The sequence below is a fragment of the Tachysurus fulvidraco genome, chromosome 1 (assembly GCF_022655615.1).
Source record: "Tachysurus fulvidraco isolate hzauxx_2018 chromosome 1, HZAU_PFXX_2.0, whole genome shotgun sequence".
In the NCBI taxonomy this organism is placed as follows: Eukaryota; Metazoa; Chordata; class Actinopteri; order Siluriformes; family Bagridae; genus Tachysurus; species Tachysurus fulvidraco.
The window spans coordinates 36221140-36245308 of NC_062518.1; the positions used below are offsets into that span (position 1 = coordinate 36221140).

The window sequence follows — 24169 nt, forward strand, 5'->3', positions numbered from 1 at the left end:
CCAAATGTGGTAAATAATTCTCTCTCTCTCTCTCTCTCTCTCTCTCTCTCTCTCTCTCTCTCTCTCTCTCTCTCTCTCCTTCTCTCCCTCTCCTTCTCTCCCTCTCCTGCTCTCTCCCTCTCTCTGTCTGTCTCTCTCTCTCATTCTCAGATAAGAAGGTTCATTATCACGCTGTTACAGATTTGCTCTGCTGCCATTGTCAGCTTTCCATTGAGTATCATTCAGCTCATAATATTACTGTTAACATCTATGAATGTTAGCTCATGCTGACCCTAAAGATCATTAGTAATAAGATGTAATGTTTCTGAATCTGTGGATAGCCTTGATCTGCGCCTGTAATGCTAATGATTATTCAGAAAAAGATCTCACAATAACAATTTTGCAGTATTCACATGATCAGTACCATTAACTACAGAACAATAAAGTATCTATAATAAAATGAAACACCACAATATTCTGATGATTATAGGAAATATACTGAATGAACTGATAAGGAACATGTTGCCTTGCACCTACACTAACTGTCCATTTTATCTGGCACACATATCTGTTAGTAAACCCTACCTCAGAGGTAACAGACCACTATAGGCACTGTGTGGCACTGTTATGAATCTATCCTGAGCAGTAGGAATTGAGTGCAGGTCTTACAAAATATAGCTATTATTCCATGCACCATTTGTGTTAACTGTTCTCTGTCTCTAAATCTCTCACTAGTGTCTGACTACTTAAATCTGGTACAGTTCCTGATCTGTTTTGGGTGGTAGACCACAGTATAGTTGGTGGCCTACAGCTGTAACACTGACATGTTTAACCTCATGTCAGTGGTATTGCTGTGCTAAGAGCGGTCTACCACTCGAATAGTCTTCAGAAGTCCCCCGATAGTGATGGCAAAGGTGGGATGACATATTCTGTATAGCAACCAATGGACTACTCTCGACTGTAATTGTGTAGGTGTTTCTAATACATTTGCCAGTAAATGTAGTTACAAAGAAGAGCCTCAGAGTGAATTTAAAGCACCCATTAGAAAAATGCAATATTTACCTTACATTTGGCAGGAACCCTTATTTAGAGCGTCTTACAGTTTATCTCATCTATTTTAATACAACTTGCTTAAGGGCCCAGCAATGGATGCTTGGTGAACCCGAGCTTTGAACCTCTGACCAGAGGTCCAACACCTTTTAACCACTAAGCTACCACATCCTTGACACATCTAACACAAAAAATGTGAGTGCACACATTTAGTGCCCTAAATGAGTATGATATAAAATGTATTTTGCTTATACTGACCACAGGTTATTGTGTGGGTGAGCAAATGCATAAAACGACTTTAGGAAAACTCCTCCCACAGCAGACGCAGCAGTGTACCAAAGCAGCTTAAAACAGGAGCAGGAAGGCCATTAGGCCCCAGGGAACCCAATAATGCTTCAGCTCTCAGGCCAGCCAATGTTACCTTTCATAGGCAAAAACAGATATGTTGCCATAGTTACAGTACCTGTCTGTGAGAGGGGTGATGACTAAGCGGCCTGAGTTGCCCAGGTACTCATAACCGTACTGGAAGTGTGTATTGGTCTGTCTGATAACGCAGTCATCCTCGTCCTGCAGACACACAAGCATACAGATGGTGCTTTGATTAGTTTTTTTTATACACACTAAAATAGGTATACAAGTAATAATCCTTGTTTGTACAGTACTATACAGCAATATTACAAAATAACACAAATAATTCATTCCATGAACCAAATAAACCACAATTAGTAAGGCAAATCTTTGAATTTATGACTAACATGCAAATAATAATGATAATAATAATTTCAATCATGAACGATGATAAAACAATAATAAAAATATTAATTAAATAATACCACTAACAGGTTATACATGTTTAAATACTGTATATTAAAAAAATCTGAATATTTTATGGGGCTGTTGTTTATTTGCAATTTCCATCCACTTTTTCCTCCCCATTCTATAATCAAACACTCTCTCTCACCTTATCCCAGTAGAAGCGGAGCTGACAAAGCCAGTCGAAAGCATTCATGTCACAGGAGCCTGCTTTGACTAATTTATCAATGACATCACGGGCATGGACTTCTACTGTAACCAGGGCCACAATCTTGAGGCGCATGATTTTGGACAGATTTCCTCTTATGGCGTCAGAGTAGCGATGCAGCATGGATACCTACAATAGACGCATGACAAAACCTAACACTTGATCCGCTCTGTAATACTGCACTGTGTGACACCCATGTAGTGGTGCAATATTTATGATTATGTCATGAACACTTAGATCTGATGCAGTTTTGCCTTTGTTCTGATATCCATTAAATTAGTGACCTTGAGTCTGAAAACTAGTTCAGTCAACACAAACAAAGGCAAAGACATCAGTCAGTCATTGTGCTTGTGCCACAGGAAATCAATCAGTGTGTTGGCAGCAAGACACCCATGAGAGTCACTTATCTCACCTGTTTTTTCTTCATGGATTTTAGTGCTGATTTGTCTGCCATCTCTTTGCATGCAATCAGGGATCTAGTGACATCTGTGGTCCACTGGATCTGGCTAGCTGTTATCAGCATCTGTATGAAAAGAGTACATTTTACATGTTCAAATGTACAAGCACACACACGTGTAGATGGACATGTATAAAGTCACTCACCTGTCCAGGCCAATCTTTAACCCACTTGTCTCTTTTGTCTTTCATCTTTTTGAGAGCCACGTTGCAGTTCTTCAAACAATCCTTCAGAGTAGAGCGCATGGCCCGCTCAATATCACACAACCATGCCTACAAACGCACACACACACACACACACACACACACACACACACACACACACACACACACACACACACATATTTCCATATATTCATACATACTAACAAGAAACGATCCAAAACAGGATATACTGTACACCAAATGCCCAAAAGTATGTAGACACATGACTATCACAAGCTTATGTGGGTCTTTTTCTCAACCCTTAACCAAAACAACTGTATAAAAATGTGTATGCAGTACAATTACAATTTCCCCTCAATGAAATTAAGGTCTAGTGCAAACATATGCCAGATTGAAAAAGAAAGTCCATAAAGATAAGGTTTGCCAAGGTTATTGTGGAAGGACTCCCTCAGAGGTCTGATTTCAACACCAATTTTTTTATACAGTTTTAAGATAGACTAGATTGGTGACTGCAAGCCAGGTCTTTTTGTTCAACATAAGTGGTAGACCTGACTATTATTCTTGTGGCTGGATGAGCACAAATCCCCACAGACATATGCCAAATCTGGTGAAAAGCCTTCCCAGAAGAGTGGACTACATAAATAATGAGATATTTAACAAGCACATCTGGATGTGATTGGTCAAGTGTCCACATATCTTTGGCCATATCGTGTATTACTCCTGTCTGTTACTCGAATTACTACATACATTCATTCATTCATTTTCTACCGCTTTATCCGAACTACCTCGGGTCACGGGGAGCCTGTGCCTATCTCAGGCGTCATCGGGCATCAAGGCAGGATACACCCTGGACGGAGTGCCAACCCATCGCAGGGCACACTACTACATACATTTCAATGTTTATTCATACCTAAACATTAAACTGGTACTTGGCCGAATGAGATCTAAACATGTTTTTCTTAACAAGTAACCTATGCAGATTTAACATTAATTAATGTTACTCAAAATAGTATAGAAATGACCTAAACTTTAAGGTGTCTGACTGAAGCGAGTCTTCTGTAAATCTGAGTAAAGCAGCAGTCATACTGATCTTTTCACCCTTGTCGTTGTGGTGCCAACAATATAGCACTTTTTGGATGGTCCTGGTATTAAATGATTTGGAAGAAATGTAATGGTAATATGAGCTAGATTAATGTTTTATTTTTCGTAACTGTGAACAACAAGCTGACACTAAGTGTAGAAAAAGTCCAGTGCTTCATGTTTCTCAGAAAAAAAAGATACCACACTCCACCCTGTTCATTTTCTGCTGGCTCAGACTTCTGTGGTTTGCGAATATTCTGCCTCATCCCCCATTTAATCTCTTTCCTCATTTCAGTCTGACCGCTGCTAACGCATGTGTTTGTCGTGGCATTGTTCTGAGCTCACCTCCACTGGCCCCTCTAGAAGAACAGGATGCGTGAACTCCACAAACTCCCCTTCAGCAGAGAACATCCCAACAGCCTCAGACTTCGTACCGCTGAGTCCCGTCTACACACACACAGATTAGTTATTGTGAGTATTCTTGCAAAATTATTCTCCACATTTAATAGGAAGATAATGAGGGTAAGGGTTCTAGATCTAAAATCTCTTTAATCGGCTGGAAGTTTAGTGGGTGGGTGCACCTTGTTGATGCGCAGGCTCTTGATATTGTCGAAACATTTTTTAAGGTGAGGCTGAACTGCGTCGGGGTTGCGTGACTGGCCCAGGATCTCCAGCAAGTCATCGTTGGACAAGAAGTAGAATCGTGGAAAGATCTGTCTCTTGGTCTCCAGATACATATCTAAAGACTTTTGGATTTCCTCCAGCTTACAGTTCATCTCAGACAATTTCTCAGGTAAACCTGCCACAGAGAGGGGACAATTAATGATCTCTGTTCTCTTTGTCTTTCTTTCACTTTCTTATTTCCCTTATAACAACACTATGTGCCTTTCTTCCCATTTGCCAAACTCTACTGAATTATATTATAGAGTTTATATTTCATTAATTTGATTATCTTATCATTTTTGGACAGATTTTTATTTTTGTAGAAATTGGACTATATGAATATTTTTCCTGAAGAACAAAGTAGTACTTTATCTGATTGAATATAGGATGAGTTAATAAGTGGATTCGCTAGATAGTTAAATACAATAAACTCTAAATGACCATTTGTATATCAAACTTAGCTGAATGTCTTACTAGAGCAGAGTGTAGAGAGAATAGAACCCTAAACACGTAAAGTATTTTATTCACATGGCCCTTCTCCTTCCATTTACAAGCTGCCGTGCATGAGCATTTCCCCATGTGATGCAGCTCAACCCCTCATTCTAACCTGGGTGCTTTGTTCCTCTCAGAGCATTTTTGTCCTCGTTTAGTCGGTTCATGATGGTCTTCCAGCTAGAGTTGACGTCATCAAACTCAGCAGACTCACGTGGCAGCTGCTTACGAATGTCCTCTCCCAAAAAGATGTTCTGAGAGAGAGAGTAAGAAATGAACAGTGAAAGGAATCACAGGTGTGTATACAAAGACACACATACACAGGATATTTAGTCTGACAGCCACTATGCTTTTCCCATCTATGCTAAAAGAACAGCTGGATCTGAAGTCTTGCCCTGCTTTGCATGTTTGTGCAATCATGTTAGATTGTGTATTTTTGTTTATGTATCAGGCCGGAGGTGCTGGTGTCATGGTTAACGTAGCACTACAACCCTGCTGTTCTACCTCTGCAGATATGGGGCTTATTTATGGAAGCAAGGAGCAAGTGAGGTCTGTATAAGTGTGAGCTCATCCTTAATCAGCAAAGTTTCACAGATGTGCATATGTGTTTGTGAATGCCTGGTTAACCACTTGATCTCGTTTACAACAAACAATATGCTGGAGAGTTTGAGAACATACTGACCATACGCAAGTCTTTTGGGTCACTCTTTTTAAGAAAGACAAGACCTGTAATCTTTGTCTAAGAATGTTCATTCTGGAAAATGATGTGTGCTGCATGTTCATGTATGAGGGGAAAATCTAGCTATATATATATATAACAGTGGAAATGGTTTAACACGGTGCATGCCTTAATGTGTTTGTGAGTGAAATCGTGTATACAGATGTGTCATTGCTAGCTTATAAGTATTTTTTTAACTCGGTCAATTATATGATGGACATAAACAATAAAAAAAATGAATCTAATATAAACCTATTACATAAATTGACATAAATTATATTCTGAATAAATGTTTAGAATATTTCTAATAGTATTTTTTATTTAAGTCGATGGGATCTGCATTGAAGCCTGTGACTATTCTCTTTTTACATAGAGTAAAATGTGAGGTTATACACATGTAAAATCCCTGTTATTCATCAACCCCCCTATCCCCCTCTGCCCAGTTTAGTCAACTGGTCTCCCCATCTTATGACAGCTACCAACCAGGAATGGTGAAGGATAACTGCTGCTCATGATGCATCACAGGACAGCGTAACACACTATGAGCAATGTGCATGCATCTGTCCTCTTCCACATGCGCATGAGCTCACAGACACCCAAGATTGGCTAGTCTCCATGTGACTGACAGTTACATGTATATACAATATATCTAAGCAGTTAGAAATGGTCCACTTCTGTTAAAACATTACAGGATGTGATGAGAGTGGAGGTTACTGAGGGACGCATGCATATTACTGTCATGTTTGTCAAAAGAAAAAAGATATAAAATTTGAGGAAAAGCTCCTTTACCCCCTATTTGTAAAATATAGTGGTAGGTCATTGATGTGTGTTTTTGTGTGACTACCTCCAGGTACATCCACTGTCTCTGGACAGTAAGTATCATCTCTATGACTTCCAGTATGAGAGACAGGCAACGCTCCCAGTGGTCCACCTCTTTCTCAAAAGCCCTGACAAAACGTGAGGCTTTCATTGTGGACAAAGTCACCTGGTTATCCTCCAGGGCCTGGAATACCTCCTCTGTACCTCTAAAGAAATCATGTGCGCACACACACACACACACACACACACACACACACACACACACACACACACACACACACACACACACACACAAAGTTAATACTTTCTTTTGGCATGACTACTGTAGATAGTTATTTCTATGAATCATTTATCAGCATCAAAAGAAAATCTTTAAATTTTTAAAAAGGAAAATCTATAAAACTACTACGAACATTTGTTCCACACTCAAACTCACACACACACACACACACACACACACACACACACACACACACACACACACACACACACACACACACACACACACACACACACACACACACACACAGAAGGGCACATGAAGTTATTAAGCATTACCTCCAGGTACTCAAAGTAAAAAAAAAGAAAACATCAATAGACAAGAAAGAAAACCAGGTTCAGTTTTTTCAGTTTTAAGTGGCCATCCCTGACAGAAGTCTTCATGCTGACAATAACATCTGTTTCTCTGCACCATTTCAATCGCACAAACCTCCATTTCTATCTGAACCCTCCATTTTCTCTCCGTTGAGGCAGGGGAGCAGCGGGAAAGATGCAGCAAACAAAAGAAAGGACAAAGTGAACAGCATTGGCCCTCGACCCCCTCCTAAGTGTACTGCGTTACCATGGCAGCAGCCTCACGCCGCTGCAACTGTCTCCATGCCAACGGTAGACCCAGCTTTAGTGCAAAGATGAGACAGTCCTTGCACATGATATAGATATACAAATGCATACACAGATACATTACCATCCATTGACATTCAGATACGTGAATCATCATAAAGTTATCTGATAAGGTGACATTATTCTCACAAACGCCACACGATCCATAGAAGCTGCAGGTGTGTGTGTGTGTGTGTGTGTGTGTGTGTGTGTGTGTGTGTGTGTGTGTGTGTGTGTTTCATATTGCTTTTTGCTTTCCTGTACTCCCTTCAACATCAATGTCCTTTTACTGTAACTGAAGCCCCACTGCGAAATGTCCAGGATATAAATACACACGTGCACACGTGCACACACACACACACACACACACACACACACACACACACACACACACACACACACACACACACACACACACACACACACTTTGCCCCTCTGGAAGGAAAAGTAAGGGGCACAAGATGAAGGCAGAGCAGGTTGTCATGGTAGTCTGGATGCACCAATCATTTTCAGGCATCACAGGAAAATAAGAGGGGTGGGGGGTGGGGGGTCTAAGAGGTAGGAAAATAAGGCAGAGTAGATATTATGCAGAGAAATAGAACAAGCTACATCAAACATGCAACATATGGCTGTTGAACACTGTCATGAATGTGTCTGTCAAAAATAATTGTGAACTCATTCATTCCTCTCCAGTAACCATTTTATCCTGAACAACAAACATTAAATGTGAGGCAGGAATACACCCTGGATGGAGGATAGAACTTCACACAGAGGGTAACATGAGCTCAGGATCGAACCAGCGATCATGCAGCACTGAGACAACGCTACCCAACCCCATTCTATATTCCTAACATAGTCAGTGTGTCCTAAAATAAACTCAGAGAATAAAATTTGGCTGGTGACAAACTGATCCGACAAAACCTGAGAGGCAGCGTAATTATTGCTCCAGTGCTGGAAAGTTAGATGAAACAAAGCAATTTTTTTAAAGACTTTCTTTTAGGTCATCGTATCCCATGCCCTTTTAGAGGGTAATGATTGTAGATTTCTGTGTTTATATAGTGTTAATTCTTCCATGATAAACACAATTCAGAGTAATATTTTCCATTCTTTTCTCTTTACAAAGAAATATGAGGAAATTATTGTCTGTGGCAATCACATATGCACTTTAAATGGATAGAGACTAGGTTGCTAGAATGTTTCTTTAATTGCTTAATTAAATTGCTTGCCTGAAAAGGTCAAATACATTTTCTTAACACAACGATAAGAGATTTTGTATTTACACATCGCAACAGCATATCTACTTTAACCCATATTAACCAAGAAAATTCTGCTTTGGCTTTTGTTCACAAATTTTGTAAAAGAAAAAAAAAAACAAAACAAAAAAAAACAAAACACAAAAAAACCCTACACCTGACTAATAGCACAGGAAATGTGTTTAACCTTCATTTGCACTGAACTGAAGTAGCCGCATTCATTCTCTTTCCTAAATAGACACACTCAATTACCTCCTACACTCTTGTATGGTGAGCAACGTAGGGAAGAGAGGCAATGTGGTATGGATAAGTGCTTCACTTTTTCAGACACACACAGAGACAGAGCGAGAAAACCAGAGGGAGAGGTATATCATACACACACACACACACACGCACACACACACATATGGTCACACTCATTACAGTTGTCTGCGGAAGGCCAGATCTGACTGTGTGTGTGCAGACTCATGAGTGTGATAATGCTTATTACCTGAGTGATTGTGTGTGACTTGATGTCTAAGGCACGTTTGTGGAATGCAGGGTGTGAGTGTGTGTGTTTGCTGATTGGAACTTGTCTCAGAGGAACAGCAAGTGAGAGTAGAAACTGGAGACAGAGAGTAAACTTGAGCTCAATGCACAGCAGCAGCTCTAGCTACATCCCATACACCACATACTGAATCTTGTATCACCACATACTGAATACTGAACACAACAACCACTGCTATTTTTACTATTTCTGTGTCATTAATAACTCCTTTTAGTGATTTAGATTCTAGTGCATTAATGTACTGACGCATGCAGAAGCTGCATGTTGTAAAGGAAACAACTATAATCGATCGCATGTTGGGGAAGAAAAAAATGAAGATATAAAAGACCCAATGTGTGTGAACAGGGCAGGATGCAACAGGTAGAGCAAGGTGTATGTAGATAAGGAATAGAAATTGCTAATAGTAAATGATTCTACAAATGTTATATTCTTCATGTCACTTTGGGATGCACAACTTTTACGTGTGTTCTTTCAAGTTCAGTTCATAGCTATTTTAGAAAGTGGCAGCTCAGTGTATAAGACTCTGAGCCAGTGCTTACAAATGTTACAACAAGGGCCCTAAGATTCTAAAAATAATAATAAAAAAAAGTAAATGCATCGGTTGTTCTTTCCATTAAGACTACAAATCACAAGCTGCTTGAATGTGATTTGTGTGTGTGTCTTGGAAAGGAGTGTTAGCAGCTGGAAAATCAAGATCTTTTCCATCCCCGTCAAATGGGAAGTTTATCTGGGCAGTGTCTCTAATAAAGCCCTTTACCTCTCTCTCTTTCTCTCCCCTTTTCTTTCTCTCCCTTTGTCTCTCTCTTTTCCTCCTTCTCATCAGTGAGCTTGGGTTGGGATGCTAACTAAATTAGGCCGCAAGTCTAATTCTAATCTGCAGCAGATGGCCAGACCAGAAGCAACAGCAAAATAGCAACATGAAGTCAGCTCTCAAACACACACAGGACTCACAACACACACACACACACACACACACACACACACACACACACACACACACACACACACACACACACACACACACACACACACACACACACACACACACACACACACACACACTAGGTGGCAGTGTTGTGCCTTGCTATACAAGTGGTCTGGACTCACTAAGGACATAATAAAGACACAAATCAACGTCAATAATTCAGAGAGAGCTGCTCAACCTGGGTTGAGTTATAATTTGAGGACTCATGTTGAATTTGGAGAATAAATACAGTAAGCACAAATACATGTGTAGATACAGACACACACACACGTACACACACGTACACAGGCTCTTCTAATGTGATAGCAGAGCACAGAGAGAACACATAATATCCCTCAATGACTTTCATCAGAAGGCTCGATCAGAAGTGTGTTTTCACTATGTGCCTGTTCTGTACTAGAAGCTGTGACACTATAACATCCTGCGAGTTGAACGGTTATAATACTACACAAAATATGAAAAGATTTTTGGACTGTTTTTACTTGATGGAAATAAAAGAAACACATTTTGTTACATTTACAGTTAAGGTTAACAACCTGTAAAAATAATGCCAACCCTGCACTCCAAGGTACTAATTTTGTTACCAGTTAAACGTAACCCAACCTCATAAATTCCATTAGCTATAAATAAGAGCTTCTTTCGAATAACAGTTGCAAGCAGTAAATCATTTTTGTTGTTTCGAGTTTTGCTCTAATTCCTGTATATGATTTAATTTACCGGTCTTCGGTTGTTTGTAAAGGATATGGCTAGGGTTTGTCCATTTTGATGAATATCAGCTATTGAGATTACTATTCATCTTTGTTGGGTAGCTACTATTGGTGTGATACACTGAACACAACCGTAAAATCTAAGCTAATCCAATAGAAATAGCTAATTTTAAACCATTACAGGAGAATTATAAGGTTCAGGATTAGACATTGATTTGCTTTTTGTTTCTAGGAATATCTTTGCTAGATGGCAATGAATGATTTAGAACCAAATCAGTTTTTTAGTTTAAATACAAAACATTTTATTGACTAGATGTAGTGCATGTGTGTGCATGCATGTCATGCAAGTGTTATTTATATGTATCTAAAGATGAAGATCTTCCCTTATGCATGAATCACAGGTTTAAATAAATGAATCCTAGGTACAGTAGAAATCACATTGAATGTAAACAAATCCTGGATAGAAATGTACGGTGGCCGAGAAGTGCAAAACACATTAACAAATCTGAAAACAAAACAACAAATCTGAAAACACAACGACAATTCAGACAACCTGGAAATGGTAGGTATAGTTTGCGAATGGAAACTTATCGATCAACGGACAAGACACCTGTCATCCACCTGTATATCTTGAATGACTGTTCTCTTGTACAATGATCGGTAATGTGTTTTCGGATTTGTTCATTTGTTTTCGGATTTGTTAATGTGTTTTGCACTTCTCGGCCACCATAGAAATCACATATTAAAGTAAACGAATCGGGTAGAAATCACTTGTAAATGGAAATGAATCATAGATAAAAATCACATGTGAACGTAAACGAATCATAGGTAGAAATCACAGGTAGAAATAAACTAAATGTATCGTGTAGAATATGTGAAGCCATGTGACATTTCATAGGCTTTGTTTCTGTGTATTTTTCTTAAATAATGTTTAAAAAGTAAATACGTGTCCTAAAGTGGTAATGCATGTAATACTTATTATTACTTATGATTAGACTTCTTCTTGATATATAGTACATTTTGCATGATTTATCTTACATGTATCACATATGAGGAATTGGCTCAACTAAGGCTTACATTTAAATATACTGTATATACAACTGTATTCCTGCATGAAGACATACTGCATGAAAACAAAAGATTTTTACATCAGTAATTACAATTCAAGTGCAACTCTTCTAAGAACGTGACAGCTGTATGCTCTGTTCTCGGCGTGTCTAAACATTCCACAATAACACAAACATACACATAATCACATCTACACACATAATGTTCAATGTAATCTACAGCATGATCATTGCACTCTCAGAACATTACCATCCGTTACTGTGAGGCACAGTAATATGAAATAGATTCTGTCTCAGAGAGCACATACCTGAATACTAACGAGTATGCTTTAGAGAGGGGAAGAGAGAAAGAGAGAGAGAAGGTAAATGTGAAGGAGAAGAAAGGCTAACACTGATGGAATCTCTTTTTTCCTACATGGGATCCGTGTGTTAACAAGCTGAGAGATTCATGGGAAAAAGGTACAGAGCGGATGAACGGCCTCTCACTGCACTGCCACTATAAATAGAAGAGGAGATTGGCGTGTCACAGGGACCACTTTAAGCTCCAAGCATCTACCGTTCATTCTCTCTTTTTAGGCCTCCTTTTTCTTTCACCATCTCCCTAACTGTCAGTGTGACAGCAACCCATGCCTGTCTCTCTCTCTCTCTCTCTCTCTCTCTCTCTCTCTCTCTCTCTCTCTCTCTCTCTCTCTCTCTCTCAGGTGGGAGTGGTTGGGATTTGTGACTGTAGGAGGATGGCAGCTTAGAAAGTAGAGACGTAGCCTTTTGGGCTTTACCATCAGCACGCCCCACACATTTCATTAATCTAAACACACAAGAGCACAGACTTATACACCAGGTAACAAAAGCCTTTACAGAAGTGCACACAAAAGAGTATGTAAACATATTTACATATAGTCTCTTTCCTCATCCTGGCAATTCTACAGTAATTTATATAAATAAATAAATACATTTAAAAATACAAACAATCCTTCAATTACCCTCATTCCTAATTCACGCTTCAAACTGAATATGGATGTGTCCAGGGTCTATTTTTCTGACGTACAAATGACTCCATTAGATTAGAGTGTGTGCTTGGCTGCAATATATTTACAGTTTCTCATCTCTCTTTTCCATTTCTCTCAGGCTTGTTTGAATAATTGAGAATAGATTGTGCTGTGTGAAACTCCCTGATGATCCCAATCAAACAACAAAATGCTAATATTATCATTTAAATTGATCCAAATAGAGATTTTCTCTCTGTCCCAGAGCATGTATTTAAGGACAGACATGTGCTAAATGACAGAATCTTGTCTTGCTTTCCTGTGGACCTGTGCATTGGTTTTTAAAGACTTTTATTATTGAGGGTGATGTAATCTTTATGTTTTATTAGTCCCAGGGGTCCCAGGGGTCTGTAAGGTATAGCTGAATATCCATAAGTTCATTTCATTATTTTTAATGATGTAAAGACATTGTAGATCCTTATCAACTATCAACTGCATCTGTATATATATATATATATATATATATATATATATATATATATATATATATATATATATATATATATAATGTTATGCTTATTATACATTGAGAAAGGAACATTTTATTTAAATACTAAAAATACTAAAAAAAAAAAATACTCTACCCCCTTGTAAGTGTTATTTTCTGTTTTACTTTGTACTGTTCCCTTGTTTGAATTTTTTCTACCTATTTTTCTCTCTTCTCTCATTATACTTTATGATGCTAATAGTATTTAACTGTATTTTTGCATGATCATTGTGAATCTCTTTGAGTTTGCCTTGGTGAATGAATTGTGCTATACAAATAAATTTGTCTTGCATGCCTTACATACTAATACTAACACAATCTAACTGGTCTGGGTTGGCTAGATGAAATGTTCATGAATAAATAAAAAGTAGTAATGGCTCCAGTGAATAAATATGTTGGTACTATTTGCCTAATGTGTCTTGCATTTCAATAGTTTATAGAAATATATTAATAAAAATAACCCTAGTCTAGATACTCAGACTGGCTGCAGAAATATGAGCACACCTGCTTATACAATCCATGTAGCTTGGCCTGTTTAACACTATTAAATTATTTTTCTTTTCCTCTTTCAATTTGCATCTCTCCTTTTATTCTCTCTCCCTTTCCATTACCTAGGGGGCTGCTAGGTATGTCACCCAGACTAATATCAAAATGCCACATGAAATACTGTGCTCTTGCATGTAGCAGCACTCCCCTGCAGCGCACTATTCCATCATATTGAGAAATAGTGTTTTTAAGCTGCTGGCCTGCTTTGGTGCTAATATATTCACATTAAGGCACCATAACGTTGCATCTGATGAAGCCAGTAATGGGCCCTCTGTGGACGTCCAGCTCTGCTCTCTGCACAAAACCGCCAATTACCCTTCGACTAAGAACACATGAAAGTTATGGTTCAATTAGGCTGTGGTAAAAATAATTCAATACATCAATTAGGCAAAGTCAATCAGGACAACTCTCCAATTAAGAGGTGAGAAAGCTGCTAAAGGGCTAAGGCTATAACCACTGGGTACACAAGACAAACTGTAGCTATGGCCTGGTTTGGCTGTGTAGCTGTGGATGTGTACACAGTGTGTTCCCTAACTGTGTTTCTGCTTTTTAAAGATAATAACTCAACAGATCGTACCCTGTGGGCCAAGAGTATTCTTTGATTGATCTGGATGGGTGGAATTCTCACTCAGAGCATGTGCATGTGTGTATGATGTAAGTTGGATTTTTATTTGTTAGTTCTTTTTTTTTTTTTTTTTGTACAGCAGTAGGTCAGAAAAAGTCACTCTGGAGATATGTCTGGATCCATTTCTGCTGAAGCGCCACAAAAACACAGATTGTGACATTTGATATTTCTGTCAGGGAGTGCTTCATATTTCCATGTGCTAACTACACTGCCAGTCAAAAGTTTGGGCACACCTGCTCATAAAGAGCTATTTCATTTCAGTGATTTCTGCTACATTCGATCTATTACAAATTGATTGCCAAGAGTGTCAATGAGGATGTCTTATGTCACCCACATGTCTTGTCCTTACTAATGTTATGCCTACAATATCCTTAAAAATACATCAAACAGGAGAAAGCTATTAGCGACCCTAATTAATAAATTTGACTTTGCTGTGACTTTGACCTTGTTTGGATCGATACAGAAATCAAATCAATTAATCTGCTGGTTCCAGTGCTAATTCCAGGTAAATCTTGAAAACATTCAACCACTCATTCTTGAGATATTGCACTAATGAGAATCTTGGACAGACAGATGTACTTAGTGGTGGAAGCAGGAAAATAAGCAAGATATGAATCTTAAAGTAATGAAAAACTACTTACGCATTTTAAATTCGTAACTGTATTCCTGACGAAGCTTTGCAAACATTTGGCATTTTGAAAATTGAAAAATGAAAACTACCTGCTAAGGGAAGCAAATTAATACTATATGTTTTAAGGAAAAACGACTGTACTTTCAGCCAAACAAAGATAGAGATACATCTTTGGTAGATGTATCTCAGATTAGCTTCATTAACAATGTCATTGGTTACTGATGACATTCACAGCCAGTACATTCTCATACTATTTGATCTACTGGAAGGCTTCCTTATAACTAAACTGAGGAAATACATGCTGATAACATGAGGAACAGGAATTTATCTTAATTGCCTTTTATAGCACGGACATCCCTAAATCCGGCCCCAATGGAGCCATGCAGTAGCTCTCACTGGAAAAGAAAGGAGGCTCAGAGAGCTTTTACCATCTCATTAACTCTCCTAGCTGCTTCTCGTCAAGCACTTGAGTGCCTGAGACCTGTTGACCCTCAGACTTTTGAATTTTAACCTTCCCTTCCTCACCTTAGTCTATGGTGACCTTTGTCTTTGTAGGGAGTGATGTCCAAGGAGATCTCTTCCCAGGTCTTAGTGATTCCCTCCAGTGACTGTGGAAAAAAAAACATAAAAGGCAAGAATTAACAGAGAGCTATTATTACTTCCAACACAAGAAGGCACCTCCCACCTTCGTTCTGAATACAGAGGTCAGAGCTGAGTAGGCAGTTGTCAGCCTGCAAAAGGGTTCAGGAACTTTATGAGAGGAGGAGACCATTGATCTGACTAACAGCAGATTCCTGTCTTCATCAGAGAGAAGATCATTCTCGAATCACCAGCCACGTGGAGGAACGCACTGGTGTCACTTCCCATTTATTCTCTCGCCTTCGTTTTTTCACTCTCTCATTTTCTCTCTCTATTGAACATGACTTCCAAGTGAACTGTGCTATGCTTTGGGGGGTTCCAGGCTCTTCAAACAAGTCCGTCCTCCCACTGCTGCTTGCTGTGTTTTCGTAACCTCTGTGAGCACAGAGCAGCACGTCTGGGAATCCCAAGTCAGCGAGAGAATGTGAGGGTGTAGGAGAAGAAGAGAGAGACTCCCACAGTCTCCTGGCTGACAGGCAGTCAGAGGAAGAGTCTCTTGGTTCTCCTCTGCAGGGCCAGTGAGGGCTGATGTGCAGGAAATTAAGTGCAGGGCTCATTTCCCCCATGGCCACCACATAGGACTTACAGCTGCATTCCCAGGAGAGCTTTCTCAGTCAGTTACTACAGTGCACACACAGGCCTTCTGGGCAATCACTTATCAGTTTCTGAACAGTAAACTCTTATAGTAAGGTTGGCCCTAATATCTTACTGTACTGACTGATCCTCATCTTTTGTCTAACCTACTACTCATAAAATCAAACTCTAACTGAACCACTGAAGACATTTTAAGGAGGATATTTACCGAAGGTCATTCATAGGACACTCGCTGACATTTTTTCAATGGCCTCTGCCATCTAACTCGTGAATTACTTTCTCTTTAACATTTAAAGGACTTCAGGAATTTGGTGGCCAGGAAAGCGAAAGCCCTGGAGCAGGAGCTAAAAGCATGGAAGCTTAACTTAATCATCAAAGCCTTATGTGAGTAAACAGAGCGTTAGAACGCTGAAAAAAAAAATGTGTGAATAAAGTGAACCTACCTTAAGAAAGAAAAAGATGAAAAAGCAGGAGTGGGGTGTAAAAAGACTGGAAACATATACACAGATAGAAGAGATTTTGTGAGACAATGCTCTAGGTCAGGTGTACTACTTTACCTGTTCTATGGAAAGCTCTTTGCTGGCTGCTGCAGAGATCTCACAGATGCGATCAGCATACTGATCCAGACCCAGTGCCACAATCTCTTCCAGCGTGAACTCAGTACTGTTCTGGTCAAAGGGCCGCTGCACTTCGTGCTTAATCTGACTCCAGTGCCTAAAGCATACACACATTAAGTAGAACAACTATGTAATAAATTACTTGACTGGCTTGGGCTTGCAGAGAGTTAGATGTTAATACCAAGATTGCACATGATGCTATACAGAATTACAAGTTTGGAACAGATTTTTGTGTGTGCAGAGGAATTGTGTGCCTAATCTTTGCCTAAAACCAAGGTGTGTCTCTAATTATAAGTGATTCTGACCTTAATTCTTACAGGATAATGGCTTCAAATGCCACTGTTTGTAGCTTGGCTACTACAAACTGTCAAACACATTCATGAACCAAGGGATGTCATATGCAGACAACACTAAATGATATCAGAGGAGGCAGCATCTAAATGAGAGACATTGCTTTACTTAAGCACAGAATTTTATGTGAATAGACAAGAATGCTTGGTGGGTTTATCACTAAAATCATGAGCATGCTTTCTTTACAAAAGAACAAATCAAATGAAAGAAACTGCCATTATTTTACTAACTTGACAACACAAAACAGTACATTGAAAGCATGATAATTGCATACATAATTGCCTGTTTAGTCTGAGCTATAATAGCTAAACAGTAGAAACAGCATTTTTCCATATCAAGCTTTCTGCCACTGTACTTCTAGTTTAACATGCAGAAAAATAGCATGTGCTATTTTATACACTGCTAAATAATGAGAGTGGAAGCCACATGATTAAATCAAGCAAAAAAGCCTTCTAGTCTTTTAAAGTTTATTTGAATGCTTGCCAGTTTATCATTTCTATATCATTGTGATAGGTTGCCTTTTTATTTGCTTAGTTTTAAAATTGTCTCTTGCTTTTACGTTACATCATATTAAAGAGCAAAAATGATCTGCTTCTTCGGTCCACACATTAAATCTCCCATTTATGAACTTAAAGGAAACTATTTTCGTTTAAATGCGGTGGTCTAGATGCTGTGGGTAATTTTAATGGGTCACCCAGAAAACTAAAGCTCCTGCTTTTATCACACTTAATAAACATTGGTGCATTTATGGAATTAAGTCACCGATTCTGAGTACAGGTCTTAATCCTAGTAAGTTTTCAGATTCATTTTGGACTGAAATGGAGAAATAAAGAAAGATATTTCAAAGGCATTACTTGTGTATTATCATTCGCAACTATTGTTTTTATATTTAAAATTAAATTTATTCGAGTTATTTAGGTTAAAACTATTTGTGATTTTCTAGGTAAAACAAATCAAATATAATATCAAAACTGCTAAACGTAGAACCGATTCAAATATGATTTCTTACTCTTAAATACATTTTTTTTAAATACATATTATTACAACCGGAGTGAAATGTGCTTTGACAGGACTAAATATGTCCCATGATGAGATAAAAACAAGAAAATAAAAAGACATCAACACTCCATGAGTGTCTCACAGATCCATGATTGACATATAGTAGTTTACAAATGACAAGTCATGAAAGTTAGACTTCACCCACAAGAGATGTTACAATCATTCAGCACATCTGGTTGCTATCTCATTTAAAGAAGTGATTCCAAGACTACCAAGCTCCAATGTCTTTTTATAACTCCACAACAATCACACATTTCCCCTGTGTGCACACTAGGCTACCGGGGAATATTAGGAAGCATCTTGCAGAGTGTTACATCAGTGGTTATTAGCTGCCTGCTATCAGAAGAGATCTGTGCCTGTCTTGGCTGTCTCTGTTGGGGCTGTCAAAACAGGCCTGTTTGGGCTGGCTGAGGCGTTGTTTTGGGAATGCCACTGCCAATCTGAGAACCAACAGGAAGTATGACAATGTCCAAGCAAAAAATAGATAAATGTGTTCATGGAAAAATGTTTCGTTTTGTCTTCACAGGTATGGAGCCGAAGTGACATGGGCTCATATGGAGAAGAGTAGGAACCATTACTACCAGAGGGAGGGGTGAAGTGATTCGGTGCAGCTCACTCCACCAAGGCCTTAACCATTTAACTGACCACTGATAAGAAGCTTCGAGAGCCAGTTACATAGATGGACTAAAAATGGATTTCTGCACACACAGCAAGCAACATGGCTGAAGTAGAACTTATGTGAAGGCACATTAGTAAGGATAAGTGGCTGATAGGCAGCCACTCAAGGTGATAATGCTGTCACCTTACTGTGTATTATAGTGATTAAATTCCTTTAAAATCACATTAAGACTTACAGGCATAACAGGAATTAGCAGCAGGGTTTCATTGTATATTCATCTGCTATGTAATTTGTAAACTATTAAACATTTATGGTTCCTAATTCGTTAGAAACAAAATCCTGAATGTCTTCCTGTTGACTAAATTTGCTTCCTACATGGGGTATAAAATAATGCCATTGTAGAATCTATGTCATGCCTGACAAAGCACATAAAGGTGCTATTTTTGTTTAAAAAACCCTGCACATAATCTGGAAGATAAGTAAAGCCATGATAAAATTTTAAGTTTTAGACACAGTTCAGGTGTATAAAGTGGCTGAGAAATACGGTTTTGGTTCAGAATGCATCTTTGTGTTTGGATCTGTCTTATTTTATAGACACTTTGCTTCAGGCCACTGTAGATCTTAGGACAAGAGCATCATGAACATATTGGGAAGGTTAAATTGTCAACATACAGTACTTAATACTTAATTGTTTAAGACCTGAGCTTACTAATACACCATACATTGATATATTTAACCCGACTGTAAATGTGACCAAAAGATTTAGGAAATATGTGATGGAATGATCTTACCTCACGTGATTAAGATCCATAACATTCGAAAAGGAATTCTCTCCCTTCCAATAATTAAACAATTTGAAAAAATGGAATATTTAAACTGTGGAATTTGTTCTGACAACCCTAGGGGTATGTGAGTGCCAGGATGCTTCATGTGCAAGACTCACCTATCTCTCATGGCTGGATTTTTCAGGTCTAAGATCAGCGGAATGGTTCTTTTGAATTGCTCAATCCTGTTCTTGGAGAAATCCACTATGTCCCATTGTTTGTCCTACAATGACACATCAACAGTGAACTCTACTATAAAACAGTACATCAAAACCCAACTCACACATCACCATCAGTCTCTCTGTAGACACTTTAATCATTACTATCCTACTGCAGGCTAAATCATTAAGAGCTGAGCAATGCACCATGATCCACTGATCCCCAGTCAGTTGAAAAGTGCACCCAGGGGGCCTCAATCATGCAGGTGTTTCTAATCTGCTTAAAGCTAATGACAGTCTAATGACATCGAAGTTACTGAGAAGTGAAACTAAATTAGCTTCAGAGGATAATTAGCTAAACAAAAGCACGTATATATCAAGAGTTAGACAGAGTGTGGAGTGTGTATAAGGGGAGAGAGCTTAAAAGCACTTTGGCCCAATTGCTGTAGGAAATGTGTGATGTGTTTGTGTGCGTGTGGTAGTTGTACAGTAGGGAAGACGGCATATGTGCCTAAACCGTACAGTAAGTCTAAGTAGAACTGAACTGAATTGACTATGCAGTTGAATGCAGAGTTTTGTAAAATAAGATTTTTGTAAATGAATGAATTCTTGCCTTAAGGTCTCTACTGAGCTTGTGGAGTTTCTTAAACATGGTTTGAGCCGTGATTTCCATGTTTTCTGTCTGTAGAGTGGCGAATTGTTCAGACTTCCATTCATTCCAATGAGTTTCCCATTGTTGAGCAATCCCCCACACCTGCTGCAGATAATCTAGATCCTACATGCATAAAACACACACACACACACACACACACACACACACACACACACACACACACACACACACACACACACACACACACACACACACACAGAAATAAAATCACACTAATATTCTTACAAAGTTTCAGTTCTACCAGGAATATCAAGAACAAACAATAGAACATGCCGAACTAAATTTTCATGCTATGACCAAACTAAAGCGTACAGGATTCCTACTTACTACTTACTGTCATTGAGCCATTACAAAGCATTATTGTAATATTCATTTTCTTTATTTTGTGACTTTTCTGGTCAGTGAAAAACATTTTATATTTCCAAACGGAACTTTTCCAAACAAAACTGAATTGTTTCAGAGAAATGCTTGTATGTCAGTAAAGAAGGTAACATTATGTAATAGGCCACTTTTCACACATGAAATGAACACTTGCTATCATGGTTTACCTGCAAAAACAGCAGCAAGTGTGACAATCAAAGTCTCCAGAAGAATGGCTACAGATTCTCCAAGACACTAAGAAAAAACTTACCAGCCAATTTCCATATAAAACTGCACAGATTGTACCTGAGCCTACTGATGCATTTTAAAGACAAAGGGCTGTCACAGTGAATGTTGAGTTTTGTGCCGTATACTGCCCTTTATAGGCATTTTTAATAGTTTAAAACATTTCATTTCGTTATTTTCAAAGACATATTTGGTTTACAGCGTTTCCTATTGTTACACATGCATGAGTCTTAAACATAGTGGCATTGTTTGCAGGAATCTAGTACTTTCTTAAAGCATTATAAAGTGGAAGGTTCAAGTGTGTATTATGCAGTAACGAGTACATGAGTAAGTTAGTAAAAGCAATTAATACACACATTCTCCAGGCTCAGTATGTCTTCAGAAGGGGGTTGATCAATCATAAAGACACCGAGGCCATTTCGTATTGTGCTTTCTTCTTCTTTCAGAGACTCCAGCTGGGCTTTCAGTAACGAGATATACTCAAGGGCTTCTCCTGAGCTTACAATACTGCTAAATGGACCTAGATACACACACACACACACACACACACACACACACACACACACACACACACACACACACACACACACACAATTAATTAACATAAAAAAAAAACATTTTTGGATGTATAAACATGCTATAAAAGGCTATGAGGAAATAAAGGGTAAACATATTTTCCTAGTTTCTAGAACAAGGGATAACACAAAGGCCTCTGTAAAAAGACAAAATGAGTACATCTAAGGTGTGTGTGTGTGTGTGTGTGTGTGTGTGTGTGTGTGTGTGTGTGTGTGTGTGTGTGTGTGTGTGTGTGTGTGTGTGTGTGTATCAAAATGTCCTTACAGGAATAAAAAAAAATCTGACCAGCTTGAGGGGACATCTGGCTTTTCCCCATTACATTATAATAAAAAAAGGAGTGCCAAATTATTTGCTGTTACTAAAATTAAGGTTAGGGTTAGATTTTGGTGTATGCCTAGTATTATAGCTGCATTAATAATTGTGTCAATAGACCATCCTCACAAGCATAATAAGACAATGAATTAGTAGAATGCATTGCAGGCTGTCATGGAAAATGTTCATCTTTTTCCATCATGCACTGTATATTATTGGCTTAAGAATATGTTTACCATCCTCAGCCGCTAAGTAGGAAATGATACAGGTTAATCTATAAAGAAATCTAGATGAGATTGGATGGGGGCGGCACCTTGACAGGATTGTGCAGTGAGTACTGGCTAAAGTGGCTGATATTTTTTTTATTTGAAACACTGGTTATGTCTGGAATACTAATTTCACTGGGCACAAAGCTGCTTCCTGGCCTCATTAACCTGCTGGAGTCAGCCATTGTTTTCCCGAACAATCCAAACAATCCCACCATCCTCAACAAGTTGCAGCTGCCATTCGTTTATGGAAAAAAAAAAAAAAAAAGGAGTTGTGGGAAATAATGTGGGTGAATGGCAACGTTCACCCACATTGATGTTGTTTGCTTAAGCTATGTGGATATTTTCTCATGCTTGTTTCTAAAACTTAAACTTCATCAGGGGTAAGACAGACAAAACAACTTCAAAACAAAAGTAAAAGCATGGAGAACATAGAAAAGAGCAGTAAAAAGAAACAGACTTCACATAGTTAACTGCAATCATGTACAAACAAAGAAAAAATGGAATCAGGAGAGCAGAAGGTTGGGGTGTGAAGGAAATGGATAATAAGAAAAGAACGAAGAAATGTAGGACAAGCGCTTTGTCCTCTTTGATACTCTTTGTCACAGTATGACTTTGTTGTTAGTCCTAAGGAAAAGTAGCACTGAACATGAGTGGGGGGAAAGGGGGAACTTTTCAATCTCATTTTAATAGATGTGGAGAATAAACAGGAGATAAACAATAGGAGGTGGACTGAGGAGATGGGGAAAAAAGCACTCAGAATGTGTGATGAGGGAGCAAAACATCATACAGCATTCAGAGAGAGAGAGAGCAAGAGAGGGAGCAGTGGAAAGGAGAAACCAAATGAGAATCACAAATCGAATAGAGGGAGAAAGAGAAAAAGTGTGTGGGGGGAAAGTGTGAGGAATTACACCATGCTTAATTGGCTCTAGAGAACTCTTTTTTGCTTTGCAGGTGGGTGAAAGGCTGTAGCCTGCTCTGCTCACACTGTTCAGCCCCCCATCATGAGTGCTGTGATAGCAAGGCGTCCTTGCATGGGCTCATGTAGAGAGGTGACCAAGAGCTGTGGAGGCCTGCAGAGATATAGGGCACTCCGTAGGAGGCTTTGGTCAGAGCTGACTACCAACCTGCTCTACGTGCCTGTCTCAGCATAGTACACATAACCACAACAACATGCCCGTCTCTCATCTGGCCACACAATGGACACTTTTAAAGTGCTGGATAAGAAGATTAGCATGAGGCCTCTGAATATAATATTCATACTGCAATCAATTATGCCACAATACATAACTGTAAATCCTAAATTGTGTTTGCAGAGGTGCAAATAGAAATATCAGTAAATCACAGGTATTGTAGTAAGGATTTATATCAAAGCAGACTGTTGATTCTTCTTTTTCTTTGCCACATCCTATTTTTGACCGTAAACTTGTGTGTGTGCATATATATTACAGTACCTGTGTTGGTAAACTCAAGAATGACAGACTGTGTCTTCTTATTGAACTCCTCAGCAGAAAGGAGCAGACCACTCTTGAACTTTTCCTTGTTTTTATTCAACGTGGCATTGCTGTCAATCAACACCTGCTGAAACCACACCCACTTGCCATTTAGAGCCTCTAGCATCTGTTGAATCTGCAGAGAGATATAGAAAAGAAAATGAGAGAG

General features: G+C 38.8%; 1 protein-coding gene across 2 annotated transcripts in view; it reads right to left on the reverse strand.

The window, feature by feature from the left end:
* The window catches only part of dnah2 (dynein, axonemal, heavy chain 2), a 123524-nt gene that overhangs the window by 51394 nt on the left and 47961 nt on the right, over positions 1-24169 (reverse strand). For both annotated transcript variants that reach the window (XM_047817847.1, XM_027164959.2), the window contains exons 22-35: positions 23962-24136; positions 21710-21873; positions 20688-20849; positions 20036-20139; positions 17004-17160; positions 15739-15821; positions 6469-6649; positions 5022-5160; positions 4333-4550; positions 4097-4198; positions 2654-2779; positions 2463-2573; positions 1991-2179; positions 1493-1596 (exon numbers count right to left, since the gene is read on the reverse strand). In XM_047817847.1, the coding sequence (XP_047673803.1) occupies positions 1493-1596; positions 1991-2179; positions 2463-2573; positions 2654-2779; positions 4097-4198; positions 4333-4550; positions 5022-5160; positions 6469-6649; positions 15739-15821; positions 17004-17160; positions 20036-20139; positions 20688-20849; positions 21710-21873; positions 23962-24136 (2015 nt within the window). The remainder of the gene's footprint in view (positions 1-1492; positions 1597-1990; positions 2180-2462; positions 2574-2653; positions 2780-4096; positions 4199-4332; positions 4551-5021; positions 5161-6468; positions 6650-15738; positions 15822-17003; positions 17161-20035; positions 20140-20687; positions 20850-21709; positions 21874-23961; positions 24137-24169) is intronic.